This window comes from Sinohyriopsis cumingii, chromosome 13 (assembly GCF_028554795.1).
Source record: "Sinohyriopsis cumingii isolate HCF-2022 chromosome 13, ASM2855479v2, whole genome shotgun sequence".
Taxonomy (NCBI): domain Eukaryota; kingdom Metazoa; phylum Mollusca; class Bivalvia; order Unionida; family Unionidae; genus Sinohyriopsis; species Sinohyriopsis cumingii.
Genome location: NC_142973.1, coordinates 17219270 through 17245550, shown reverse-complemented (window position 1 = coordinate 17245550; position 26281 = coordinate 17219270). Strand labels below are relative to the sequence as shown.

General features: G+C 37.1%; 1 protein-coding gene across 12 annotated transcripts in view; it reads left to right on the top strand.

Moving 5' to 3' along the window:
- Positions 1-5073: 5073 nt before the first annotated feature.
- The window catches only part of LOC149784994 (transcription intermediary factor 1-alpha-like), a 75756-nt gene continuing 54548 nt past the window's right edge, over positions 5074-26281 (top strand). For all 12 annotated transcript variants that reach the window (XR_016425345.1, XM_089978676.1, XM_089978683.1 and 9 more), the window contains exons 1-2: positions 5074-5525; positions 22162-24135. Coding sequence is in view for 11 of the 12 variants with exons in the window: in XM_089978676.1 (XP_089834802.1) it covers positions 5330-5525; positions 22162-24135 (2170 nt within the window). In the remaining variant the exon portion in view is untranslated. The remainder of the gene's footprint in view (positions 5526-22161; positions 24136-26281) is intronic.

Here is a 26281-nt window from a genome sequence, read left to right as displayed (position 1 = left end):
ATGCACTTTATCTGTTTTGGACCGCAGCCAAGAAAGGTTGGCCACCCCTGCTTTTAGGAGTATAGTTTTGATATAACTTCTTACGCGTTATCTAATGAACTCGCTAAGCGAGGCCGCTCAGCTTTGCCTGGCTCTGACTTGATAAAACCGTCACGTGACGACCCGAGATAACCCAGACAAGAAAAGTCATAGTTGAAAATTTGGGAGTCTCCATTGTCAGATGGGTAAGAATATGATCCTACTGGATCAAACACTTCCTTGAATTTTGATAAATGCTTGCACACATCAAACAGTGTAGCATGCAAAGGTAAAATCTAACAGGGAGCGAAGCTTGCTGTGCAGTGAATAGACAGAGTGGAATTTAACTGAAAATTTCAGTCTTCCTAGACGCGTTTTTCAATGCAAATGCCTTCCATGGGAAATGAACTGTACGGCACAATTGCTTATGACATTAGATTTGACATTATGTTTTATGTTTACCGAGTACAGTGTACAGAGAACGGTATCAGGAAACAAGTACAATTAATTAAAATGAGTCGACTATCCTGACACTAGTGCATAAATAGATCGATAAATCTGTCTCGATAACAACGATTTTATTCTGATGGTAGTTACCGTTGCTGTGCTAACGCGTTACTCTTGCCACCGATCGGAGGAACATCGCCTGGCCAGTTCCGTCAGGTCGTGAAATAACCTCAAAAATGGTTATAGGATTGCACATCAATTTAATGTTTGGTAATTCGCCTGTGGCGGAGTGCACCACATATGTAACTACAGAAAAAGCTGTGAATAATAGATATTATAATGTTCTGGTTAATAAACATCAACAGACTGGGTGCGAATGTGTCATTAACCCCACAAAACAGCAAACATAAAAATAACATGTGGCGCATTACGTTTTTTGTAGACCGCTCCGGTGGCCTAGTGGTTAGAACGTCCGCCTCGGATGCGGGAGGTCGTGGGTTCAATCCTTGGCCGAGTCATACCAAAGACTTACAAAAATGGCCAAGTCAAAATGGTACTGACAGCTGCCTCGCTTGGCTCTCAGCATTAAGAGCTTAGCGTTAGGACTGGTCGGCCTGGTTTCATCATAATGTGACTAGGCGAGAGAGAGATCTCGTAGCGATATGACTGAAAAATTGTTAAAGCTACATTAAAAATCCAAATCACACACACACACACACACACACACACACACACACACTTTTTTGCATGTTGCACCATTTTTGTTGTTCTCTTCACTGCTCCAGAGATGGCACGAGTCCAAAAGAACGAGTTTGTGAACAAAGCTCTTGCTAACTGTGGTTGGTGATGGTACTCTGGTTGTGAAGAAATGGCTAAAAATTATGGTAATAGTGATGTCTCATTTCTTTCCGTTAAGTATCATGTACCATTTTAGCAGTGAGAGTTTGAAAGAATAACTTGCATGTATAATTAAAAATAAGAAGAATTCTGTACCTTTTTTGTCCACATACTTTGATGCAGTGTACAGCAATGTGGAGTATGTATGCGGTGAATAGGAAATGCCACTGACGCTTATGAATAATCCATTTAGTGGCAGGGAGAAGTGGATTTTGAATACAACTTGGAGAAATTGAATATGAGCCGTACTTCTGCACATACTGTTCGCAAATAAAATGGATTATATCAGTTGTGAACAACATTGACAGTAGTTCGAAACAAAGGTACGACAGCCTGAATTGGCCATAAGCAGTATTTCATTAGAAAGACAATAACACAGTTCTTCATGTATAATAATAATCCCAAAATATTCTCCATAATGAATACTTAGAATATTTACATTCTCTGCTGATGTTTCTTTTTGTATATACTGAACTGGTAATTCAGATGTCTAAACTTTATTAATTAATGAATCTTGAGTTTAGATCTCTAACCACCTTCTTGGTATCCTAGTAATGGGCTGAATGCAAAAGACTTGGGTCTAGTATTTCCCTTTATGTAGGCAACCAGCCACATTTAACTGACTCCATGTATCGTGGTTTCAATGTCCCCCTTTACATTTTACAAAGATAAAAAAAAATTATTATCCATTATCAGCACAAAACATAAATAACTAGTTATCACAAATAATAAAAACTGTTACTAAATCGCCGCAAAAGTGCATAATTTACTGTACAAATAAGTGTCAACTCTTTTCCTATACGTGGCCTATTCAACACACCGTAAAATGCAATGCACACACACACACACACACACACACACACACACATACATATGTCATATTAGTGACGACTATGACATCAACATATCTGTGCCATGTACCATCTAGTAAAGTATGCAACTGCTAACATATCTTACCTGACCAGTTTGAAATTTGATTCACACTCTCGTTTTGGTGAAGTGCCTCCTCACACACACTAGCGGAAATGCATACCACGACTATAATAGTTCGCCTGTTTGCAATTAACGTCAATATACATCTTAATTATATCTACATATAATATTTATTTAGAATAAGTAGCTAATGACATGTAATTTTTTATTATATGTAGCCGTGTATTAAGACCAAAAGACTGATGATATCGGAATACATAAAGTTTGGCGCATTAATACTTACAGAAGTACACGCGGTGAAAGTTGAGATAAAGAGAAGCAAAATGTAAACAAGCAAATAAGTCATTTTTATAGCATGTATTTCAGGAATGTTTTGTATCCCTCTTTGCTCTTATCCGTACCGACTACAACTGTAACCGCTCCGGTGGCCTAGTGGTTAGAGCGTCCGTCTCAGATGCGGGAGGTCGTGGGTTCAATCCCCGGCCGAGTCATACCAAAGACTTACAAAAATGGTACTAACAGCTGCCTCGCTTGGCGCTCAGCATTAAGAGCTCAGTGTTAGGACTGGCCGGCCTTGTGTCAGGATAATGTGACGATGTGGGACATCATGCTACATGTCTGCGGCATGATGCACCAGTGCTAGACATCACTATATAGGACAAACGGTACTAATGGTATGGAAAAATTGTTTTATTGATGGAATTTAAGTCCTTTAACAGTATGGATTAGCACCTGACCCTTTGGTGCGGAACTGAAAGCACATGTTTCAAACACAAACAGGTCCAGAAAATGCCGCGGCTCATCTCCTTTCCTCTACACAGAAGCTGACATCCAGGTATCATCTATACTGATAACTATAGGCGTGATCATGAGCAGTCAAAAATTATAAGTTACTGAATTTTTAATATCATGGTGTTTGCATAGGTTTACTATGCGAACTCAGTTAGCACCACGAGTCCTAAATTGCCACACTGCAGACGTAGCGATATGACTGAAAAATTGTTAAAGCTAGGTTAAAAATCCAAATCACACACTCACACACACACACACACACACACACACACACTCTGCAACTGTACTTTCAATATGGAAAGTTGATAGCCATCTGGTTACAGGTATGCGTGTAATATAACTGTCAGTTACGGGACCGGGTTAACTGGAAGACGACCAATAAGCCCCCCACCCCCCGCATCGTTATGTTTACCACGTGCATTGTACGCAATGCCCAATGTATACGAAAAATGTAACGTTGATTGTTGCATTATTAGTCTTCATGCTTCAAGATGATTACAGTACATTAGGTCAGTACTATCTCAATGCCGTGCTCTATTGCGTGTCAAATTATTTTTGCTCATATAGATATATTTATCGTTAAAAAAAAACTTTGCTTCTGAATTGAGATGGCAGTTCTTTTTGATTTGTTCATATATAACTTTAAAAATCATTACGTTCTATACGTGATATCCGACTATACCACACCCACACACCCGTTAGGCCAATTCGTAGTTTCATTAGGCTTAGTGGCTTCTGAACCCATTTTCAACACATGATCAGCTTACACGGCAGTCAGCATATTTGGTGGAGTAAGAATCTGGGAAGAGCCACGGACCTTCGGGAAGCTACAGAAAAGCTTTCTCACATGTTCACGTTGGTTGAGCTAAAACTCAAACTCACGCGGATAGAGGCGAGATGTGTGGTTTAGAAAGACGAATGCCTTGGTCATGGGCCATGCATGACCCGTTAACGGCAATGGGGAATAACTTTGTTTCAAATCCCAATATTCTTTGGGCATGATTTTTTTTAACCTCCACCCACCCACCCAGCAATATTAAATGCTTAGAGAGCTTACAGTTAGACGCTACGTCTGTACCTTTGCCACCCATGTGATGGTGTCTGTACCTTTGCCACCCATGTATTGGTTTATGTGATCATATCACGTGGCGATTGGAAGTGCAAGTCTTGTCGAGTCTGGTATGCAACGTTGTTACACAATGCCCCCCCCCCCCCAGAAGAAAAAAAAAAACCCATTTACAATGATGTCCGGCTTCTAATCCCACAGCTGTCTGAAACAGTCATTATCTATCGTGTATATGACCTCTGCAGTATGAACGGGATAAATCAAAAGAGGGGTGAATCATCCCAGTTAAGAAACGGTCAAGGTCACAAATATAACGTTTCAGGTTGTGTACATGCTTGTGATTCGTGCTATTGATTTTTCACCTCTGGTGAAAATTATAGGTCAAGGACAGTAGTTGAAATAATACTATACATATAAAAAAATAAAACGAACATGGACTCGCCTTCTGTATTTTTTTTTAAATTATGCGAGATGAACTGAGATTATCTGGAGATTATGTACTGATGGTTCATATTTCTAATGGGGATTTTTTTCCTGTTTTTGAAATGTCAGTCTTCATATGATCCTTGTTTCAAGTTGATAGTCAACATTCTGTATAACGTATATATTAAAAAAAAAACAATAAAAAAGCATATGAGGTGCGACGTGTTATAGCATAAGTAATGTGCGCATTTCTTTTCTTTTGTGTCCTCACTGTTATTCGTAGAATAAAATATAATTTCCTCTTGGGTAATTATGTGGCGACATGCCTCACCTACGACCTCTAATTTTTGCAAAATGTTAGAGCATTTTATCTGCTTGGTACCACATTCCTAACATATGACCGGCTGCCGCTAGCCCGAACCGGTTTAGGCCAGTTTTTACTAGCTGAAAGCAGTTCTGCCTGAACAAAGTCCCCACGCGAATGCTTGCCTGAGTCATATTCCCAAGCATATGCGAGGAAGAACAGCACTGTACGAATTCTCCACGTCTGGTCGATATAAATAGCTGGCTATTAGCCAACCATTTATTGACCTTTATGCTAATCGGAAGAGGTCACTCGTTTCAAGCGCTCAGCTGAGATCGATAAAAGATGCTTCGTGGTCATGTAAACGCTTTGATAAAATAAGCAACCGGTAAATTGGCTTATGTTGAATCAAAAATACCAACGACTGAGTACATTACATACAAATTAGTATGTCGGGATCAACCGTACTACAGTTACCAAACGTGTTCTGCGGAGCTTGCAAACAAGATGTTGCATTTATACGACCTAAATTACTGCCGTGTCTGCATACTTTGTGCGAAGACTGTTTGAAACCTCCGCCGTTAAAAAAGCGACCAGTGAATGACAATGTGACTGGAAACCAAACGGAAGGAAATGGCGGGGAAGGTTGGTTTTGTTCAGAACTGTGTCTTGCAGATATACTATTTGTTTGTATTGTATATACTATAATATAGTCGGTTCGTACTGAAGTACATGTTTGAGTTACAGCACGTGAAGGGAAAGTTCGCACTTAAGTACCGTCCATTTAACTTTCAATGAAGGGAGTATGCCTTGGATTTTATTTGGAACCATAGTTATATTTTTTTATATGTAATCAATATAATGGATATAACCTTTTATATATATATATATATATATATATATATATATATTGCAAATCAGGGCAAGATTATTTTTCAAGCTGTGCTATGCCCCCCCCCCCCAGTAAATGTTTTGTCTCGTTGCTGTTATTGTTAACTATCGAATTTTCTTTATTTTTGTTTGTGCTTTGGCCTATTTGTTGTATATAACTAATATAATTGGTTCATTTTGCATATTTTGCAAATCGGAGCAAGATGTTTTTCAAGTTACATGGAATGTGAAGTATTGTTTTTCTTTATTCAACATTTTCTTTACTTTCTGCCAGTAATGTCTTCTTTGCAAAAATGTAACCAGGCCCATGTCAAGGGATTCCAATGAGAGCTCTAGATCACACTTGAATTGTGTTCTTGGATCAAAGTTGATCAAATCCCAAAGCCCAGACCACACATTTTTGAAGTTGGATAAGTACAGTTTTGCAAGATGTTAGTCTGTTTCCAGATCCTATTGCATAATTTAAACCAGTGTTTATTGCTTAATGATTATGTCTTGTCTGGCCATGAATGGTTATCCCTTTACCTGTACTTAATGTCTAAATCTACATCTGTCATCATATTTGTGTGATACTACATTAAGTGGTCATTGATAACTGATGCCTGTGTGCATATTCTGTTACTGCTTGAATGTATATTGGTCCAACTGTACTTGTGGCCTAGTGGTTAGTGTGTCTGCCTTTAATAGGGGATGTTGCTGCCAAGTCATAGCAGAGACATAAAAAGGTATTAACAGCTGCCTCGCTAGGTGCTCAGCATTAAAAGGTTAGTGTTGGGACTGGTCTTCTTGGTATGTCAGGATAGCGTGACTGGGTCGGACATGATGCTATATGTCTGTGTCATGATGCCCCAGTGTTAGACATCACTATAAACTGCCACACTGTGGACATTGTTGCGATATCACTGAAAAATTGTTAAAGCTATATTAAAAATCAGAACACATATTGGGCTAAACAACCAAATTGTCAGCCAAAGAACACACCAAACACAACAAATTTGGTACAGTTAATTAGCAGTATTTTAAATGTCATTGTTTTTACTTGCCTTAGATACCAGTTTGTGGATCATCCTTTGAGTTCAGTCCAGTAAGTCAGTGCAATTCAGTTAATAAAAGACCCCTTAGTGACATTAGTTTGCTGCATGAACTGATTAAATGAGTTGCATCTAAAGAGTTTTTAATGTTTAATTGATTATACAGAGGATCAGCTTTCATGTGTGACATTCTGTTTGAAGAAGAGCAGTTATTTTAATTCATGAAGTAATGGTGTTTGTGTTTATACTGCAAAATGAATGTTATGAGAAGTAGTCTTATTTTGACCAGGGACATTGTTGTGTAAGTGGAGGGATGAAACAAGGCTGCCACATAGTCTGGAGTTATTTCTCCAAAGAGACATAAACCAGACATTGGCAACAAGACGTTTCAGGTTTGATGCCACTGACACAGAAATTTTCAGTTAAATTGGACTGATAATTATCCATGGCTTGAATCACTTTTTCTATGTTTGGATACAATATCCAACACTGGCACAGGTTTTAAATTCATCGTATATGTCAGTGAACTTGAAAATTCAGGATTGACCACTGAAGTCTTGTTTCACCTCAGGACCTTACAATGCTTTTGCAGCACAGGATATCAGCGGTCTTGGAAACACTTAATCACTCATATTTGGATGCCAAATTTTTCCTTCTGGGACACAGAAAATCACTGAGGCGGGAGTCCGCTATACGCATGTAATAGGTGTGCAGCAAAATTCAAAGACTGACAGTCCTGCTTCAGCCACCTACTTTGTGGGAAAATGTATTGATCAGTTAGCTGTGCTGATATTTGCAATGACATAATTCAGTGGCTGAAAGACCCCTTGATGTACATGTTGCGATTATAAGAGTACTTCAAAAGAACATGATGCAATAGCTGGACGGCAAGTTCAAAGGCTTTGACTGGCGACCGGGTGGGAAAATGTACTGATATTAACAATGATTAAATTCAGAGGCAGAAAGACCCAGAGATGTTCATTTGGTCATTTATAAGAGTACATCAAATAAACAACTTTAGCTTTCATTATTGTGTTTATTTCTGAATGTAGCAGAATAAGCAGTGCACATGACCTCAGAATCAATACATGTTGAGACTTGGACAAAATGCCATTCACAAATTGGATAAGCATTTGTGGGTTAAATGGTAAACTTAAGAAGATTGTAATGAGATTCGGAAGAGTGCTAAAGCTGTTAGAATTGATAGTTTGGATGTGACAGTAGAAAGCGTGTGATGCCTAGCTTAGTGTTTGGAATACGTCCTTACTTGGATTGACAAAATTCAGTCTTTCTGATGAACAAACAAGAGTTATGTCTGTGTTATAAAGAATGTAGAAATTAAACTCAATGGCAACCAATAGTTTTCTAATTTTCCTAATTTTTTGGGAGGGCCATGTGTTGCCGTGCCAGAAGAAGTGGCGACTAAGTCACATAAAAATGTAAACTTTGCTTTCTTATGTTAGGAAAGTGAAAACGACTTTTCCCTGTGATTCTTTAAGACGTACATTGACTGACCATACTTTTTGAGTGCCTCCTCCCTTTAGCCCATTTAGTTCTAGGCAGATAAATCAGCCCTTCACCCGTGGTGATATTGATTTTTGGATGAGGGGCTGATATCACCTAATTCATTAAAAGCTACAATTATCTGCGTTCAAATTTGGCTGCACACTTGTAAATCCATATGGAATAGCACAGCCATCTGTCCTTTGACCATTTTGAATTTCACGCTTGATATGGCTGTTACTAATTACCGGTATGTGTCTAAAGTGTACATGAGTTTGTTCCGGAATGATGTGCATGCAGCTGAATTGCATATTTTAATGAACAGGTGACATCAGACTCACAACATGGTCCATCAGTATCGACAAAGATTTGTGGGGTTGATTTATAGGACTAGGTTAGTTCTAGTGTTGTAGCGAAATGTATTCATCAAGACATCAGTAGCTAGGCCTAGTTCTGATATCAATTACGTTGACAAACAAACTCTTGCCCATTCACGAGCATGTATTTTGATAGCTGATTGACCATTAACCCTTTCCAGAGTAAGGTAGCAACTATCACTGCCCAATTTCCGCATGCTATTATTTGATGATAAAAACATACAAATTTGTGTTTTGAAACTTTAACAATAGTGTTTAAATAGCAAATTGTGTTTTAAGATCAAAATCGGTGATCTGGATATATATTAATGCCTCTTGTACACTATTTTGTCATACAGTTAGTTTGAAACTTAAGTGAACCAGTAGGCCTAACGAGAAATAATAGCGGACATCACTAAGTCTGTAATGTACCAGTTTATTAGATTCTGTGTTTTCATAAATCATCAGGCAGATGTATTCAGAAAAATATACAATTCTTTGAAAGCAATGCCTAGGTATTATTTTATTAAAGATTTAACTTTAAAATGCAAATTATGTAGGTTAGAAACGTATGGGACAATGCTATGTTGTGGAATTCACAAGATGCATTGTAAGGTTTAAGTTGTTTTTTGACGTATTTGTGAAAATATGGAAAAAAGTGGCAAAGCAGATACTATTGAACCATTGCATAAAATTACTACAAGTACATAGACAATCTTGTCAATGGACTGTTGTAATGAAGCTATATTAAAGTGAGTGATTACATTACGCATACCTCTCCTAATGAAAATAGATCCACACTTGCCTGTGTTGATTCTGAGCTTAATTTCTACATTCTTTATAACACAGACATAGCTCTTGTTTGTCCATCTGAGTGAGACTAAATTTTGTCAGTCCAGAGAATGTCTTATTCCAAGCACTAAGCTAGGCATCACACACTTTCTTATACTTCGCTGCTGTCCCATTCAAACTATCAATTCTAGCAACTTTACTACTCTTCTGAATCTCATTAGTCTTCATCAGTTTGCCGTTTAACCCCAAATTATTTATCCAAATTTGCGAATGGCATTTTGTCCAAGTCTCAACGTGCCTGGATTCTGAGGTCACATGCACTGCTTATTCCACTATGCTCAGAAATTAACATAATAATGAAATATAAATTTGTTTAGTTGATGTATTCTTATAAATGACCACATGTACATCTCTGGGTCTTTCTGCCTCAGAATTCAATATCAATACATTGTCCCACCCAGCAGCCAGTTTTAGTCTTTGAACCTGCAGCCCAGCTATTTGCATCATGTTCTTTTGACATACTCTTATAATGGCAACCTGTAACCTGTAACCTGTACATCAATGGGTCTTTCAGCCACTAAATTATGTCATTGTAAATATCAGCACAGCTAATTAATCAACACATTTTCCGACTAAGCAGGTGGCTGAAGCAGGACGGGCAAGTCTTTGAATTTTGCTGCTTACCTATTACATGCGTACAGAGGACTCCCACCTAAGGTATTTTCAGCGTCCAAGATAAAACATTGGCGTCCAAATACGCATGATGAAGCGTTTCTGAGACATCTTGGTAAACAATTAGTCTTTTGGAATATATGATGAGAATTTATTATTTTCAGATATAATTTGAGATGAATTATTGATTTAAATTCATTGGAATTACAAAGTACCAATTTACTTTTTGGACTAAAACACTATGGGGTTCTTGAAGAATCATTCAAAGACATTAAGTCCATTGAGGAAACAAAAGCATTGTTTTGTTCTTTCAATGGATTAAAGTGCAGTCTTTTTGTTGCATTGAAGCAAATTATTGAAATAACGAAAAGGTAAGTGGGATAAGATATGTGTTGTTTGACCCATTGTTGGGTAGGTTTTGTGCTATGTCCATATAAACAGCAGTGACATGAAAATGTTCCTGTGTATCCCCCGGGGGTGTAAAATTGAGGGTACAAAAAAGCCCTAGGTGTCAAAACTGGGGGTCAAATAAAAAATGGGGGGGTCAAAAATGTACTGACAAATTTTCATACGACTCGTTCTTTTTCAGCTTGAAATAGGATATTGCAACTTGCACAACATACTCTCTCTTTCTCTAAACATACAAATACACCAACATGCATAATTAACAAATGCATTGTCCATTCAAAGAATAATTGTATTAGTTCATTTTTCTTTTAAAGTCATACTTTTAAGTCTCCTCAACAATATTATAGCCCAACACATTACATATAAACCAATACAGAAAGCCAAATAAATCTTTTTAACCAAATGGGAGTTAATTTACTGCCTTTCATCAAATGTGTACTATCATAGGTTTCATTGTACTTAGTCCTAGAACACATTTATCCAAATATCAAGGAGGATACTGATTCATCTTCTTTCTAATAAGTTACACTTGAACTTCAAGATTTTTCTTCTGTTGCAGTAAAAGTTAAAAACCAACAAAATCTGCAGTGACCCGCTGACTTTGTAATCCAAATAGCTCATTTGTCTCTGCAAGTTTACTGATTTCTATGTTGTGAAATAATGTCTTAGGTTATATATCTTATGGTGAACGAGGGCCTATTTTTAAAAATTCTAAAATCCTGTCACGAAAGGATTATTCACTTTTGCAGTCTTTGCAATCACGCGATCAGAAGTCACACTGGTAATCATAATGAATATCCAGTCAAGGGAATAGTTTTCTCCATTTTTCATTAAAGTTAGATCCACAGTTACTCTCTTGTGTTCTGCTTCTTTCACTTTCTTTGCTAATGCTTTTTAGTGCATGACGTTTTAATCTGGCGATCGCTTTCTGGTGCAACGAGCCTTGATGTTAAATATCTAGAACAGCTTGCTGAGCTTGATGGAAATCGCAAGAAGATCGTGAGATTAGGGGAAGCTACTCCATCATAACATTGCCTATGCTAGTCTGGTTCATTGTTTTATATGTTCCCTGCGTTGCACTTTGCTATACGAATAGAGGAGTGCAAGGTAGGGAGCAAACAAAGCGGGGAACCAGTCAATGCCTATACGCGAAGTATATACGATGCCATCCGTTGTCCAATGCATTGGGTATTAAATAAATCATGATCATATTATGAAAATCCTTTGCGTCAAAAAAATGCACAGTAACAAAACGTGTGCGTCAATTTTTTTCCTGACGCACAAATGTGCATAAAGGGAAACACTGATGTTCTGAAGTTTTTGGAAATATACAGCCTATTTACCGACTGCTTCTAATGTTGTTGGTATCACTTTTAATTGTTGTGACCTTGTAAATTTAAAAGACAAATAAGAAAATGTGGCTTTTAAAAACCTGGGATGTAATACATAAAGATTAGTTTCTCCTAATAGGAACTCTTATGGTGCAATAAAAGCAAGTTCTCTTTATCGGAAGTCAGAAATGGCAGTGCTGGTAAAATTTATTTCCTCAGCTGATTTTTTTATATTCAACAAGTTTTGCATCTGGGAGATTGTACTGTACTAATTTTTATTTTGTGTAAATACTAGATTAAATGTCTGTTGTTAATCAATATAGCTAACTACACATCACAACAATTACCTGGAACTAGCGTGTGTGTGTGTGTGTGTGTGTGTATGATTTGGATTTTGAACATAGCTTTTTTTTAAAATTCAGTCATATTGCTATGTCTGCAGTGTGACAGTTTATAGTGACATCTAGCACTGGGGCATCCTGCTGCAGACATATAGCATGATGTCCCACCCAGTCACATTATCCTGACACCAGGCAGATCAGCCCTAACACTAATCTCTTAATGCTGAGCACCAAGTGAGGCAGCTTGTGAAGTTCTATGTGACCCACTGTTATGCGTTGGGGTAGGATGCTCCTAATATTTCTTTGATTTAAAGTGGAATTCCCACCCTGGCTCGTTTTTGGAGGAAGTAAAATTGGTGATAGTGGGAGGTAAAGCTCTGAGCCCCCACTCAGCAATACCAACAGTTAAATTATTAAGAACACAAAGGTGAAATTCAGAAGAATAACAATTTAATACAAATTAAACGATATTAATTTCTCAACCAATCTTCTTCCTCTCCACCATGTAACAACCTATTTCATCACGTGATTATAGTGTGAGATAGTTTTCCCCTGTACTTGGTTTCTACTCATCTGTGTTTATTCCGCCATTTCCTTTCCTCCTTCCGGCATTCTCCATACTCCGATTCTTCCTATCCTCTTCCCCTTTTGTCTCCTTTTCTCCTCCTCTCTCTCTTTCATCAGCAACTAGGCTTGTTCTCGGCCTACTGCCTTGTTCTATCCTGTCTCTCTGAGACTCAGGACTTGACTACTTGGTAGTTCTGTCCCCAAAAGCTTTCTATGAAAAAAAAAACAAGGACATTAGCATTTGTGTTAGCCATCTCGCCTCACACTACATCAACAATCACTCATCAGAGAAAGGCTATCTACATCTTTGGTCACGCATTCGTGCACATCGAAAAACCCACACGTTCTTATCGAAACAACATTGCTATACGGTATCATACAGAAATCACTAAATTGCGTCATATCAGTATGTATATATATATATATTCTTAATCTCATTATTCTCAACAATATCACAACAATCCGACGCATTTCTGTACATTACACTCCCACAAGTGTACACAAATATTCAAATATCCATATTATTTAAATTTACAGACTGCAACTTTTCCAAAGTTACAATTTAGTTCACCAATAGCAAAATCTAGAATATCACATAAATAAATACACTAGTTTACCACGAAGTAACTAAATAGCGAATAACAGTATTAATTCTGACGAGCGAGCAATCTACATAATCCTAGCTCATTTCTCAAGTAGGCTTGTAAATTAAACAATACAAAGGTAATTCTACGTACTAAAGATCTTAGTAAGTAAACAGACATACTGTACACAATTACAATTACAATGCCGTAACATTCTGCAACAATTGAGCAAATAACTCACTGACCTTTACGAAGCTTTCTGTCCTTGAATGTACCAAGGTTTTTCCCGCCAAATCACGAGTGGCTCCTGGAGTGAGTATATTTCTGCTTGACCAGTACGATGGCTTACAATCACTAATTCGTTCCCAGCCCAAATGACTGTTAAATTCTGGTTCAAATTGATGGCCCCACCCTTTCTCAGTTTTGATTGGATATCAATTCTACCCCAGTCGGTCCAGCTTAACAGACGAGCCTGAGGCCATCTGTCAACACGGGGAGATTTACAACAGCATCGAGGGTCCTTTGTTCTAGAAAAAAGCTTCTAACGTCTACATGTTTTGACACCTAACGAAGAGAACTCTTGCACAAACACGAATCGCCAGAGCAGTGCAGGGTCGACATACTCATGGCGCTATTCCATTCCTTTGTTCCTGACTTACATAATCGCAGGCAGGCAAACGTGACACAGTTGTTTGTACCATTTATGTAAGTCTTTGGTATGACTTGGCTGGGGATCGAACCCACGACCTCCTGCATCACTTGACCACCGGAGCTGTCCCTGAAACTAGCAAGGAAATAATTCGACTTTTTTTTTACAGGGCTTAAAAGATCAAAACACATTTTCTTCATTGAAAGAAAAAAGGTTAAAAGGAAAAGCATTTTGAAAATGATGATTCTGATTTCAAAAATGGATTATAGTTTATTTATGTAGATTTTTTTCTTCGAATGATTTGCCATATTTTTTTCTAATGACCCAGCCAAATCATATATTTAACATGAGATGAACCGGTTTTTTTTATTATTTTTTGAATGAACAACATTAGGTAACACTTGCCTATATTTTGGAATAAAATATAAACTGCAAATTTGTGCATTCTATCGAATGACATAACAAGAACCTCACTTTGATAATGAAAATGGCATTAAGTATAGTTTGAATAAAGCAGTTAGACTCCAGTTATGCAAATGTGTTAATGTGGATTGCTCAAAGTATGTATGTGACATATTCTTGAAAATTTGGTTTCCAAGTTTAGTGTGACAAAGATCTGCTCATCACCGTCTGTCGTGACACCAAGACATCCCTCCCACTACCACACCATACAGTCAAGGTCAACATTGTGGGACTATAATGGACATCCCTCCCATTACCACCACCATGCAAATCAAGGTCAATATTTTACATTGTAGGACTGTAATGGACATCCTTTCCATTACCACCACCATGCAAATCAAGGTCAACATTGTATGTTGTAGGACTATAATGGACATCCCTCACACTACCACCACCATGCAAATGAAGATCAACATTGTTCGTTGTAGGACTATAATGGACTATAATGGACATCCCTCCCACTACCACCACCATGCAAATCAAGATCAGCATTGTTCGTTGTATTCGTTGTAGGACTATAATGGGCATCCCTCCCACTACCACCACCATGTAAATCAAGGTCAACATTGTATGTTGTAAGACTATAATGGACATCCCTCCCACTGCCACCACCATGCAAACTTTTAATTTATGTTCAGTTATAATTTGAAATGAAATTGTTTATTTAAAATGTTCATTGTCATTGCAAAGTGCTCGTTGGCTGGATTAAAACTATTTTGGAATTATTGTGAATTATCGAAATATCTAGGATTATATCATTGTCATACATCAAGACTGTTGGTACATAAAACTATTCAAGGCTTTTGGTACATCATCACATTCATGGCTGTTGGTATTCAGTTGGAACACACCATACTTTTGGACTTGTTATTGAATCTTTAGGATTATTTGGGATCTAATTCACAATACTGTAAATTCCTTTCCGAGTAAATATTCATTTTATAAATTAGTGAATTAAATTACATGTATGTTGAATTTAACAAAACTTGTTTTTTTTGTGTGTGTTAATTTTAGCCTTTAAGTTCATAACATTTATTTAATCAAAATGCATGTGCCGTTAAAAAAGGTGCCTGAAAATGATCTCAACTGAACAAAAATTAGGCACAAGTATTGAAGTAATAACTTTTTAAAATAAGTTTTCCACATGAATCCTGCAAATGATTGGTGACTAAACTTACATGAACTGCTGTTATTAGATAGTCTGTTACCCATATGGTATTTCTTTTACAATCTTGGACAAATGAATAAATATTTAGGAAAAGCTCGTGGTTAAATGTGATATTAAAATTTGAAAACAACAGTGAATTCAGACAATGTGTTGATTGCAAACTGCCATTTCTTGACAACCAATATTTGGGTGCAGTGTCTGTTGCCAAACTAGACTGCAGGGATAGCTGAGCCAAAAGATTCATTTTTGAATGCAGAATTGAAAAAAACAGCAAAGAACCAGACAAGTAAGCTTGCAGTCATTAAAATTATTTTGCTTCAATATGTTATGCACTGAAATCTGTTGGACGTGACTGCTTTCTGATATTTCTACAGTACCTTTACCCGAGCAATGTTTACTGAATTGATCTGCACATGAAATGTGTTGGCAAAAATCTCATTTTCATTTGAAAACAGTCCTTACTTTCACAAAATACACAGTTTGAAGCATTATGTGCAGGTATTGTGCTTACGTAATTTATATTGTGTGCTTGATTTTTGTCTGTGATTGAGTGTTGTGGATAGAATTTGTGCCTGCCTGCCTTTTATCATGGTTGTAAGTGGTAATCAGGATGTTTACTAAAATATAAATTCAAAGCCAAACCTTGTTTATGAGGTTGTGGAATTTACCATTAGAATTCCAGAAAACTAATGCGTCACAGGTCAAGTGGAGATGTATATATATATGAAATATTTCATTTCACACATGAATTGACAATTTGTATTGTCTGTGCGGCTTGCCACTTGTGTTAGTACAATGCTTCACACTTTTCACTCGTTAAATGTTTCCTTGTATCTACAACAAAAGAAACTATTGTTATCCAATATTTATTTAGCTTTGTTATTAATTAAAACTTGGATATTTATATGGCTCTCAACAGAGTTTCAGAATGAGGAGCCCTCACTTTCAAATCTGGATTGTTTTTACAGCTTCATAACATCTCAGCAGAGAGGAAGTATTTTTTTTAGTAATTGTCCAAAACACTTTGCATGATACTGCACTCTTACACCTTCAACATTTGTTCTGGTTTATTTGTTCAGCTTTTTTTATACAGAAATGTGCTGCTTTGCAGTTGTCATTTTTTACCTAATTTTTGAGAATTTTCTCAGTATGTAGGATTGTCCGTTTGCACAGCTTGCAACACCAAACAGATTCCTAAATCATGTATTGCAGCTAGACTTAAATATTAGGGAGAAGTTAGTAAAAATTATTAATTAGCTGCCGTTTAACAAGAATTTTTTACTTTCTGATAATTGGCAGTTGAAAAGATTTCCAAACTAGTTTTAAACAAGCCCATAATGATACAGGAGAGCAAATGCAGAGGTGTCATTATACATTACTGTTTGTCCTAATTTCATTGTTGCGAAGACCACTTCCGTGGCTTAAGTGGTTTGAGAGTTCACCTTGAATGCAGGAGGTAGTATGTTCAAACTCCGGCTGAGTAATACCGAAGACTTATAAATACAATGGTACTAGCAGCTGCCTCACTTGACACTCAGCATTAAGAGGACTGGTTGGCCCGTTGTCAGGATAATGTGACTGGGTGGGACATCATGCTACATGTCTGCAGCATGATGTTCCAGTACTAGACATCACTATAAACTGCCACACTGCAGACATTGTAGCAATATGATTGAAATTTTTTTAAAACTATGTGAAAAATCCAAATAACTAACACACACAAATGAGCAAGGTCAGAAAACAACCTTGACCTTAAAGCGTTTCTTGAATTCCACAACATAGCATTGTTACATATGTTTTTGACCTACATTATTGTATTTTTGGGCTAAATCTTATGTAACATCATATTGAGACTTTGCATTTTATGAATTGTACATTTTTCTTAATATCTTGGACCAATGATATGCAGAAAGATGTAGTCTAATGAAGTGGTACTTCCTAGTTGCATTGATGTCTACCATTATTTCCCCATGACTGGTTAGGTAATTTCAGACTGATTGCATGAAGAAAATAATGCAAAACAAGACAGTTAAAATCTTCCATTTTTTAGAAAGTTCTTTTCACCAGTTAAATTCTGAAATCACGTCCAGTTTTTTAAATACTGATGTTTTACGTTTTGAAACTTCAGCTTGTGTTTTTTCATTATCAAATGATAAATAAAAAAATCGGGCTGTGATAACTTGTACAAAAAGGGTTAATGGCCAGTAAGCTATCAAAACACATACCCAAGAATGTGCACGAGTTTGTCAGCACATTGATACATGTATCAACATCAGCTATTTTTGATGCATGCAAATCATTTCACCTTGAGCTACAATTTAATACTGAACTACCTGGCTAGGGTGAAGGAGCATGTCAAAATTAAAAAACTGGCATTCAGTGTACGTCTAAAAATGATCATAGGGCAAAGTCGTTTTTACATTCATAAATAAAGAAGAGTAGTTTACATTTTTTAGGCAACTTGGTCTCCCACTTCACCTGGTAGCATGACCCCTGGTACAGATGTGGTTCTGTATTTCATTACCGGGTTAAGTACAATAGGTATACATAGAGACTTTGTGAATAATTATTCATTCCTTTTATTATCTGTCTTTGGGAATCTGTTATCAGATTTATAGACACAATTTTAATTAACTACAATGCTACTGCGAGAGAACTCAAAGGATATTATGGATTGTATCATTATGGTACATCATGATATTCAAGACTATTCATTTGGAAGATTCTATCCTTTTGAATTTGTGATAGGATTATTCAGAATTCACATTACTTCAAGGGTCTTTTGAATATTCACTTTCTATTCTAGGGGAATAGCTTGCTTGTTGAATTTTACTCAAAATGTTGTTTCAATTTCTTTCTGTTACTTAGTTTAAGACCATAGAGTTGTAACTATTATTATTAATATAATTGCATATTAATGATAAATTGATGACCGGACGGTATTAACTTTTATTATACAAATCAATGCCAGTTTTAACACAGTCTTATAACGACAATGTGCATCCTGTATTTGCTGAGCAATCAGTTTAGGCTTGGGTAATGTGGGTACACGAGAAAGCTTGCCAATAGCTTCCTGTAGGTTGGCAGTTGTTTCCTGGTTTTCTGGGGCTCTTCCTCCACTAATTATTGGCTGCCGTGTATAGCTTATCATTGCTGAAATGATGTTAAAACCAAAACATGAACAACAATTAGTTCTTTACATGCACATTGAAATGGACATCTGTGTCTTTTTAGTCAGCACACAAAGATTGCCTGTTAATTAGTCACACCCACCTCTTCCCATTAGCTATTTAACACATCTGCAGTGCTTGGCCTGAAATATAAAACATGTGGTGATGCATTACTCTGAGAATTTCACATGTATCTGACCCTGAAGTACGGGTCCATGAGGGCTCGGGTTAAACATTTTGTTTTAGCTTTTGACATCCCAAAAATAGCTTGTTTGGTTATCGTGATTTTGTAATTGAAAAAGTGTGTTTTTGTGGGTTCTTAGCTTTGTCTTTCTCAGAGTGTGCACATTCATTGGCACATACATTTTATTTTGTGGATTCTTTCCATTAGGGGCCATTGTTTAGATGGATGTATTTCCGTTAAATTCAGTTTATTACCTTGGACACATTTTCATTTAAAATGTTTTATTATTTGCACTGACCTGCTGTCAGAATCATGCCAAAATCACCTGGACAGTTTGTGTTTCTTGGTCATTTTCTTCACAAAAATACCTGCAGACATTTTCTATATTGGTGATGCGTGTATATTTCTATGGTGTGTAGTAAAGGAATTATTAAAAGTATAAAGAACATCAGTGACCAATGTTTTGTGTATATCGGCTGCAAGATACGCATCCTTTTTTTATTAGTAATGCAAGATAATTGTTCCTTATGTTGATGAATGGGTCCGAATGTGTAATTATTTTATGCCACTTTTTGAAAGATAGATGGAGCATGCGGTTGCTGTAAAGCAATTGTTTGACATGCAAAGCAAGGTTTTGTTATTTGTGCATACTGAGGATTCAAATTTTGAAATGTCAACTGTTAAGACATTGAATGTGCATTGGATCCTTATTTTATTACAAATGGGTTTCCAGAATGGAAGGAGGGGATAAAAACAAAACATTAAGACAGATTGATTCAGATATATTTCTTCGGTGTACATTTCAAAGGGGTAGGTTCTAGACCTCTTTTGGCCCAAAACTTAACTTATCAGAAAAGTAGTCAACTTTTGAAAAACTTACTATTGCAATTGAGTTTTACATTTGTTTGATGTGGTGTCAAAGGCAAGTACCCATTGTACATGTTTTTTTTTCCAGAATATAAATGTATGACAAGAACCATTAACTAGAATATTGTTTTAGTTGTGTGGAGCATGTGAAAAACAAGAAAATTTAAGTCTGGCAGCATTCATTGGTATGTTGCATCATTAACTACATTTAAGCTGATATTCCCGCTACATTCAAGGCATAAAATAATTTTAACGCAATCCACAATGACTATATCTTCTGTGACGTGTGGTACAGTGCAACACTTTAAAATAAATCTTTAAATTTGTTCTCAAGTTAATGGGGGTATGTGTATCAAAAACAGCCAATTTTGCCATATTTTTTTGCATCTTCAGTGACCTCAAAAATTACTAGTGTAATTCAAGAACATGTTTTCTTTTTTACAGAAGATACTTTTTTAAAAACCCACCTAACTTGTATGAAAATTTTGAAACGTATTCTTGTTTACACTTATCCATAATGAACAGAAAAGTGATTACAGACATTTTTTTAGCTCACCCCTCATGTCCCTCACCACATGGGCCACAGAAATCAAGTACTGTATTTCAAAAATGTATTTTATGAATGCCATGCACTTGGAGTCAAAAGGTCAATGGTCGTGGTCACTGAATGAAAATAGAAACATAGTTTGCACACAATAACACTAGTTCTACACCACACTTGTGACAATACAGATCAAAAGTAATGAACACTGAAAGAAGAAAAATTGTTTGAGCACAACAATTTAAGTAATCATCATAGAGGACTATTAAAACTGGGATGGGTGTTAAATGTACCATTTACAGTACTGTGGCTTTTTCAAAAAATGTCTTTCCAATGTTATTGATGCACTAATTTTATATTTCATTGTAATGAAAGTTTTTTTAATGTTTTGTGTGTGTTGGCATTGAAAAGTAATTGGTGGATGTTTCTCGTATACATTAGGGTGATATTCAAATTCAGATTTCTTGCAAAGAGATTTCATAAAATGAGTGTTAAATGTCGCTATGATCTGATAAAGAAGAAAAGTATGTAGGATTTGATAATTGTAGCAATGAGAAGCAAAAAGTTGGCTGATAGGTGAATCCAGCATGCTAAATGCTACAAGGCAGAATTTTGGTGACATAGCATGCACACCAAAGGTCATGGCTGGATGGAGGGGTAATTAACCCTTTACCTCATGCAAGTGTCTTTGGATGCCTCTACTCCATTCGCATGGAAGCGCCTTTTGACGCCTGCTGTAAACATCAGCCATTTTGAGCTGGTTTTTGTAGCGCCACCTTTGGGGAAAACTCCCCTATCAGATACAACATTCATTTCTGCGAATGACAATTACGTCAGATCACGTGGTCGCTATTCATGCACTGGTCGATATCTGCCATTTAAAGTAACTGGGTCATAATCTCCAATCTCCAAAATGGTGGCTACGGATTTCATTCAGTACATATGAAGTTTTCACGATTAGAATCACAACCATGAAAGATTCAATAAATTAGGTAAAGTCTCTGATATTGATGTAGGCAGCAATTAGTTTTTATAATTTATCAAATTCAGATGACTTAGTGATGTAGACGCACACGAAAACCTTGTAAATTTTGAGTATCGGAAATGGCAGCTACTGTTGGTCATGCGGCCTCACTGACATGACGGTGAACGAGTTCTGTCTCGATTTTAAAGCACATTAAAAAATTCTTCCGTGAAAAATAATTACACAGCTATAACAATCGGACTTGACTCTTAAACTTTTTCACACATAATATATGTGTACCAAAAATGTAAAATGGTTAAAATTGCTGTTAAACGTAACATACACTACATTGCTTAACAGTTCACAGGCAGGCCTATGCGTATGGTGTCGACTAGGTAACATGTTCTATTTATAGCGTGCTGCACTTTGTCACTATGCTCTGTGAAGTAAAGGGTTAAGGAGAATGGAGTATGGTGTAAAAAGAATGGGAAAGGTGATGATGTTCCAATGCAGTTGTTTGGGGGTTATTTTAAGCTCATCGTAATATGGTGCAAAGCCTCTTCATGGCGCTTAAGATTACCCAAAAAAAACTGATTTTTGGTTTGACTGGTCAAGTGTTGAAGTTAATTTGCTTTCTAGAAAAACATTTGCTTGCCTGCCACACACATTGACCAGACTCTGGATGGCTTATACTTCAGCACACTTGTGAAAGGTTCAGAGTCGCTGCAGCTATGTCACAATGGAAATATTGTAAGAAATTTTTTTGTCAAACAATTTTTTAAAATTTATTTTCCTTTCAGAGCAAAGTAAAAGCATTGAAGAGAATGCTCCAGACAATGACCCTAAGAAAAATGAAATGCCTCACTCGTCAGAAGAAGGTGAGGACATCAGCAAAGCGTTTGCATCTTCTGCAGGTGTGGAAGCAGGAGAAAACGAGGAGAAGGATTCGAACATTTCTGCTGTGAGCCAGGAGTCAAAAGAGAAAGGGGAGTTGATAGAAACAGAGAGTAAAATGGATAGTTCCACTTCCAAGGAAAATAGTGCTGAGAAAATAGAAACTACTGAGAAAGATGAAGAGAAGAGCACAGAAGATGTAACAGCAAGCATTGTTTCTGAAGAAGCAATTAGCGAAAATACCACTAATGTCGACAATAATTGCGATGTGGAAAAAAATAATGAGATGTGTGTTGAAAATGGGGAAAATGTACATGAAGAGCAGGCAATTTCAGTGATAGATCAGAAGGACACTGTAGCAGACAAATCCATCACTGAGTCTGTTCCAACCAGTACTAGTAAAGATGAGGCAATCACAGATAAGAATGGAGAGGTAAAGATTAAGGAGCCTACCACAATCAGGTGTCCTATTTGCAAAAAAGAATGGGATCAAGAGCTTCTCATAGAGAATCTTTTCATCCCAGCACAGGTTAAAAGTGAAATAAAGACGGAAGATGGTGGTGCAACAGAGGAGTCATTTGAGGTATGCACTGCGTGTGATGAAAGCCAGAAAGCTACATCCTTTTGCATTGACTGCCATGAATGGCTCTGTGATCAGTGTGTGTTTGCACACAAGAGAGTCCGAATCACGAAAGATCATACAATCTCTGAGAAAATTACTCCAGAGACAGCAATGGACCTTCCAGATTCGAAACCAAAAAGACACATATATTGTGAATTGCACAAAACAGAAAAGGTCAAGTTGTTCTGCATAACTTGTGATAAATTAACTTGCCGGGATTGCCAGCTTTTAGAACACAAGGATCATAAGTACCAGTTTATTAATGAAACAATCACTGAACAGAAAGCAACTTTACAAAGCCATGTTGAGAGGCTTAAAGCACAGCTCGAGAAATTTAGTGATTTGGGAGGCAAAATATCCAACAAAGAAAACGACATTAGACAGCAACAAAAAGCAATTTTTAATGAAGTGCGTAAAGTGGCAGATTCTGTGACAAATGAGATCATTTCTTGGTGCAAAAAACTGCTGAACTTTTTATCTGGAGTCTGTAACTCAAGGATGAGCACATTGTTGGAAAAACATAAAGAGCTGAATGAATTTTCTACACATGCTAAGCACTGTATTAGTTTCGTTGAGTCAGCATTAAAGGAAGGGGATGACTTGTCGATTCTCTACACTAAGAGTTTGATGATGAAAAATTTGGATCAGCTGCTCCATAAAGAGATTGAAGTACAGGATAAGGTGTTTGATTTAACAATGAAATATAAACATGATGCTTCCTATCTTACGAAAAACGTGAGTAAGATGGGCAGCATGGAGGTCAATGGACTGAGTTTCCCTTCAAGTCCTCATAGTGACAGCCCCCCAGCCCTAAACCAGGTTAGTCCAGCTCAGGTGGCAGAGTGGTTGAACCAGTACCCACCGGCAGTTCGGGAACGGTACCTCAGTCTTCCAGTTCAAGAAAGAAAGGTCTTCCTTCAGGGTCTTCTTAAGTACCAGATGAAAAAGCAGATGGAACAAGGTCAAGGGTCAAAGGTCAGTCCTGGCACTCAAGTAGACAAACATCCCCAAATTCAGCAGCACTTGATGGACAGCACAGCTCTGCAAGATCATTACAATTCTAGTCCCACTGTTAGAACATCAGGAACATTTCTGCCATCTACCCACCAGAACAGGAACTATCACAGTACTTCAGTGCCTGGGGTGCAACCAAATATGATGATGCCACAGCCACAATCCCTGGGTTCTCATCAGCAATCTCACATCTCCAGATACATGTCACCAAATAGACCACCGGCCATGTTCAACTCCTGGCAAGGTTTGTATACTGAGTAACATAAGATAGTGGGTACCTGTTGATTTCAGTAGCTGGTCTATGAAATTACAGAGATTATACACACGCTAGTAAAAGGTTATGTTCTTGTTACCTGTGAAATTAGCTCTCCATTATTTATACTAGCGAGTCAGAGTTGGTGTTTAATATTGCATTAGAAATAGTCACCAACATATTACAGCCAATTAGAGTTGGTGTTTAATATTGTGTTAGGAATTGTCAACAACATGTTATTGCCAATTAGAGTTGGTGTTTAATAGTGTTAGGAATAGTCGCCAACATATTACAGCCAGTTAGATTTGGTGTTTAATATTGTGTTAGGAATAGTCAACTACATAGTATAACAGCCAATCATAGTGTTTAACATAATTATTATACCATAGCATATAGTGAACAACATAAGATTAAACCTTTAATAGTTGTTATGCACTACATGCTGAATTTGCATTGCAGTCTCTTTTTCTGGCTTTAGTACCTAGTCCAAGATGAAATGTTACAAAGGAATTAGAGCCAAATGAACATAATCCCAGTCTGATGCCTTAGTTACTTCCTTTATTTAGAACATTTTTTGACACTTTTTCCCCGACTTTGCATTTTTCACCTGATTATTAATTTGGAGGGATGTTTTTTGTACTCAGTGGTGAAGCTGTGGTTATTTATATTTTGTACCAAGTGTTGGGGAAAGTATTTTTAACCACAATTTTTTGGGCTCGTTTTGTATTTTCTTTCAGCTTTTCATCATGCCATAAGGAGTTGGCGTATGTGACCTATGGACAGGTTCAAAACTAACTTTTTTTTTTAACTAGTCAAGCAGACTAACGGGGCAAAAGACACACTAGTCCGCAGCAAAATCCATTAGTCCTCAAAGTACATGTACATAACACAACAATAGAGATTTATACACATTATAAATTATATTGATTTGCCATCGGTTGGTCCCAAATCATAATCTTCTCCATCCGATTCTGAATAGTCCTCCATATACAGTGGTCTTTTTTATCTCTGTCCACAAGATTTCCATAAATATATAGCTGATAATGGGTCATAATCAGCAATGTCTTCACTTAAAAAGTGAATCGTTAACAAGTCATTCAATACACTGCTGTGCAGTCTGGATCTCCAGTCAGATTTTGTCATTTTCAGTTCACTGAATCCCCTCTCTGCATCTGCAGACAAGGCTGGAAGGGTCAACACAATATCCACCAGTGTAAGAATGCTAGTGTGACCTTCTTGAAATTTCTTGTTAACATCATACCATTGTAAGTTCTCTACCTGACATCCACACGCATAAATTAAACTTTTCATGAGTTGCCACTCCTCTTCAACCTTGTCTGGATAGAATATTGCCATTGTCATTACTGGGGAAAAATGTTCCAGCAGAGTAGTAACATCCTCATCACCAAATCCAATATGATTTAAGTCTTTTGGCCATGAATGAAAATCTGCAAAATGTGTGGCTTTCAATACATCACATTGCTGTTTGTCAAATCAGGCATCCAAGTGTTCTGCTAAACTGTTGATCATGTCCTCTCGAGCATGAAGTGATAACTGCACAGATGCTGTGGAACTTTGTTCTTTTAGTACAAAACCTTGAAATTCTTTTAATGGTCCATTACCAGTATCCTGCAGAAACTTTTTAAACCTAGGGCTGTCTCTTAATTTCAACTGTTCCAAGACACCAATAGTTGCATGAACTCTCAGGTACACTTCAGACACCAAAATAAGACATTTTGAAGAAACAATGACAACTTGGACAGTAATTTATGACATCTGTCAAGAAGTGGGCATAATTAACAAGATGCAGATCTAGCAACATTTTCAGATAGCCAGCTACTTTCCCAGTAGCTTCAGGTCTTCTAGGTGAAGGCTGATCAGTTTTAGTCAACGTCTGGAGGTGGCTGACTATTGCTGGATATGATTTCCACAAATTGTCCAAAGCCCTCTGCCAATGTGCCAACCATCTAGTTCCACCAACATGAGTAGGGACTATCTTGGTGATTCCCAGCACCTCACATGCACCTAACAAATCACTTCTATTTAAAGGGCTATTCCGATAAAAATAGTAAAGTCCTGTTAACAGCTCCTCAGCTTTTGCATGGATAGGCTTTTTTTTGCAAGTGCAGCTTTGTTA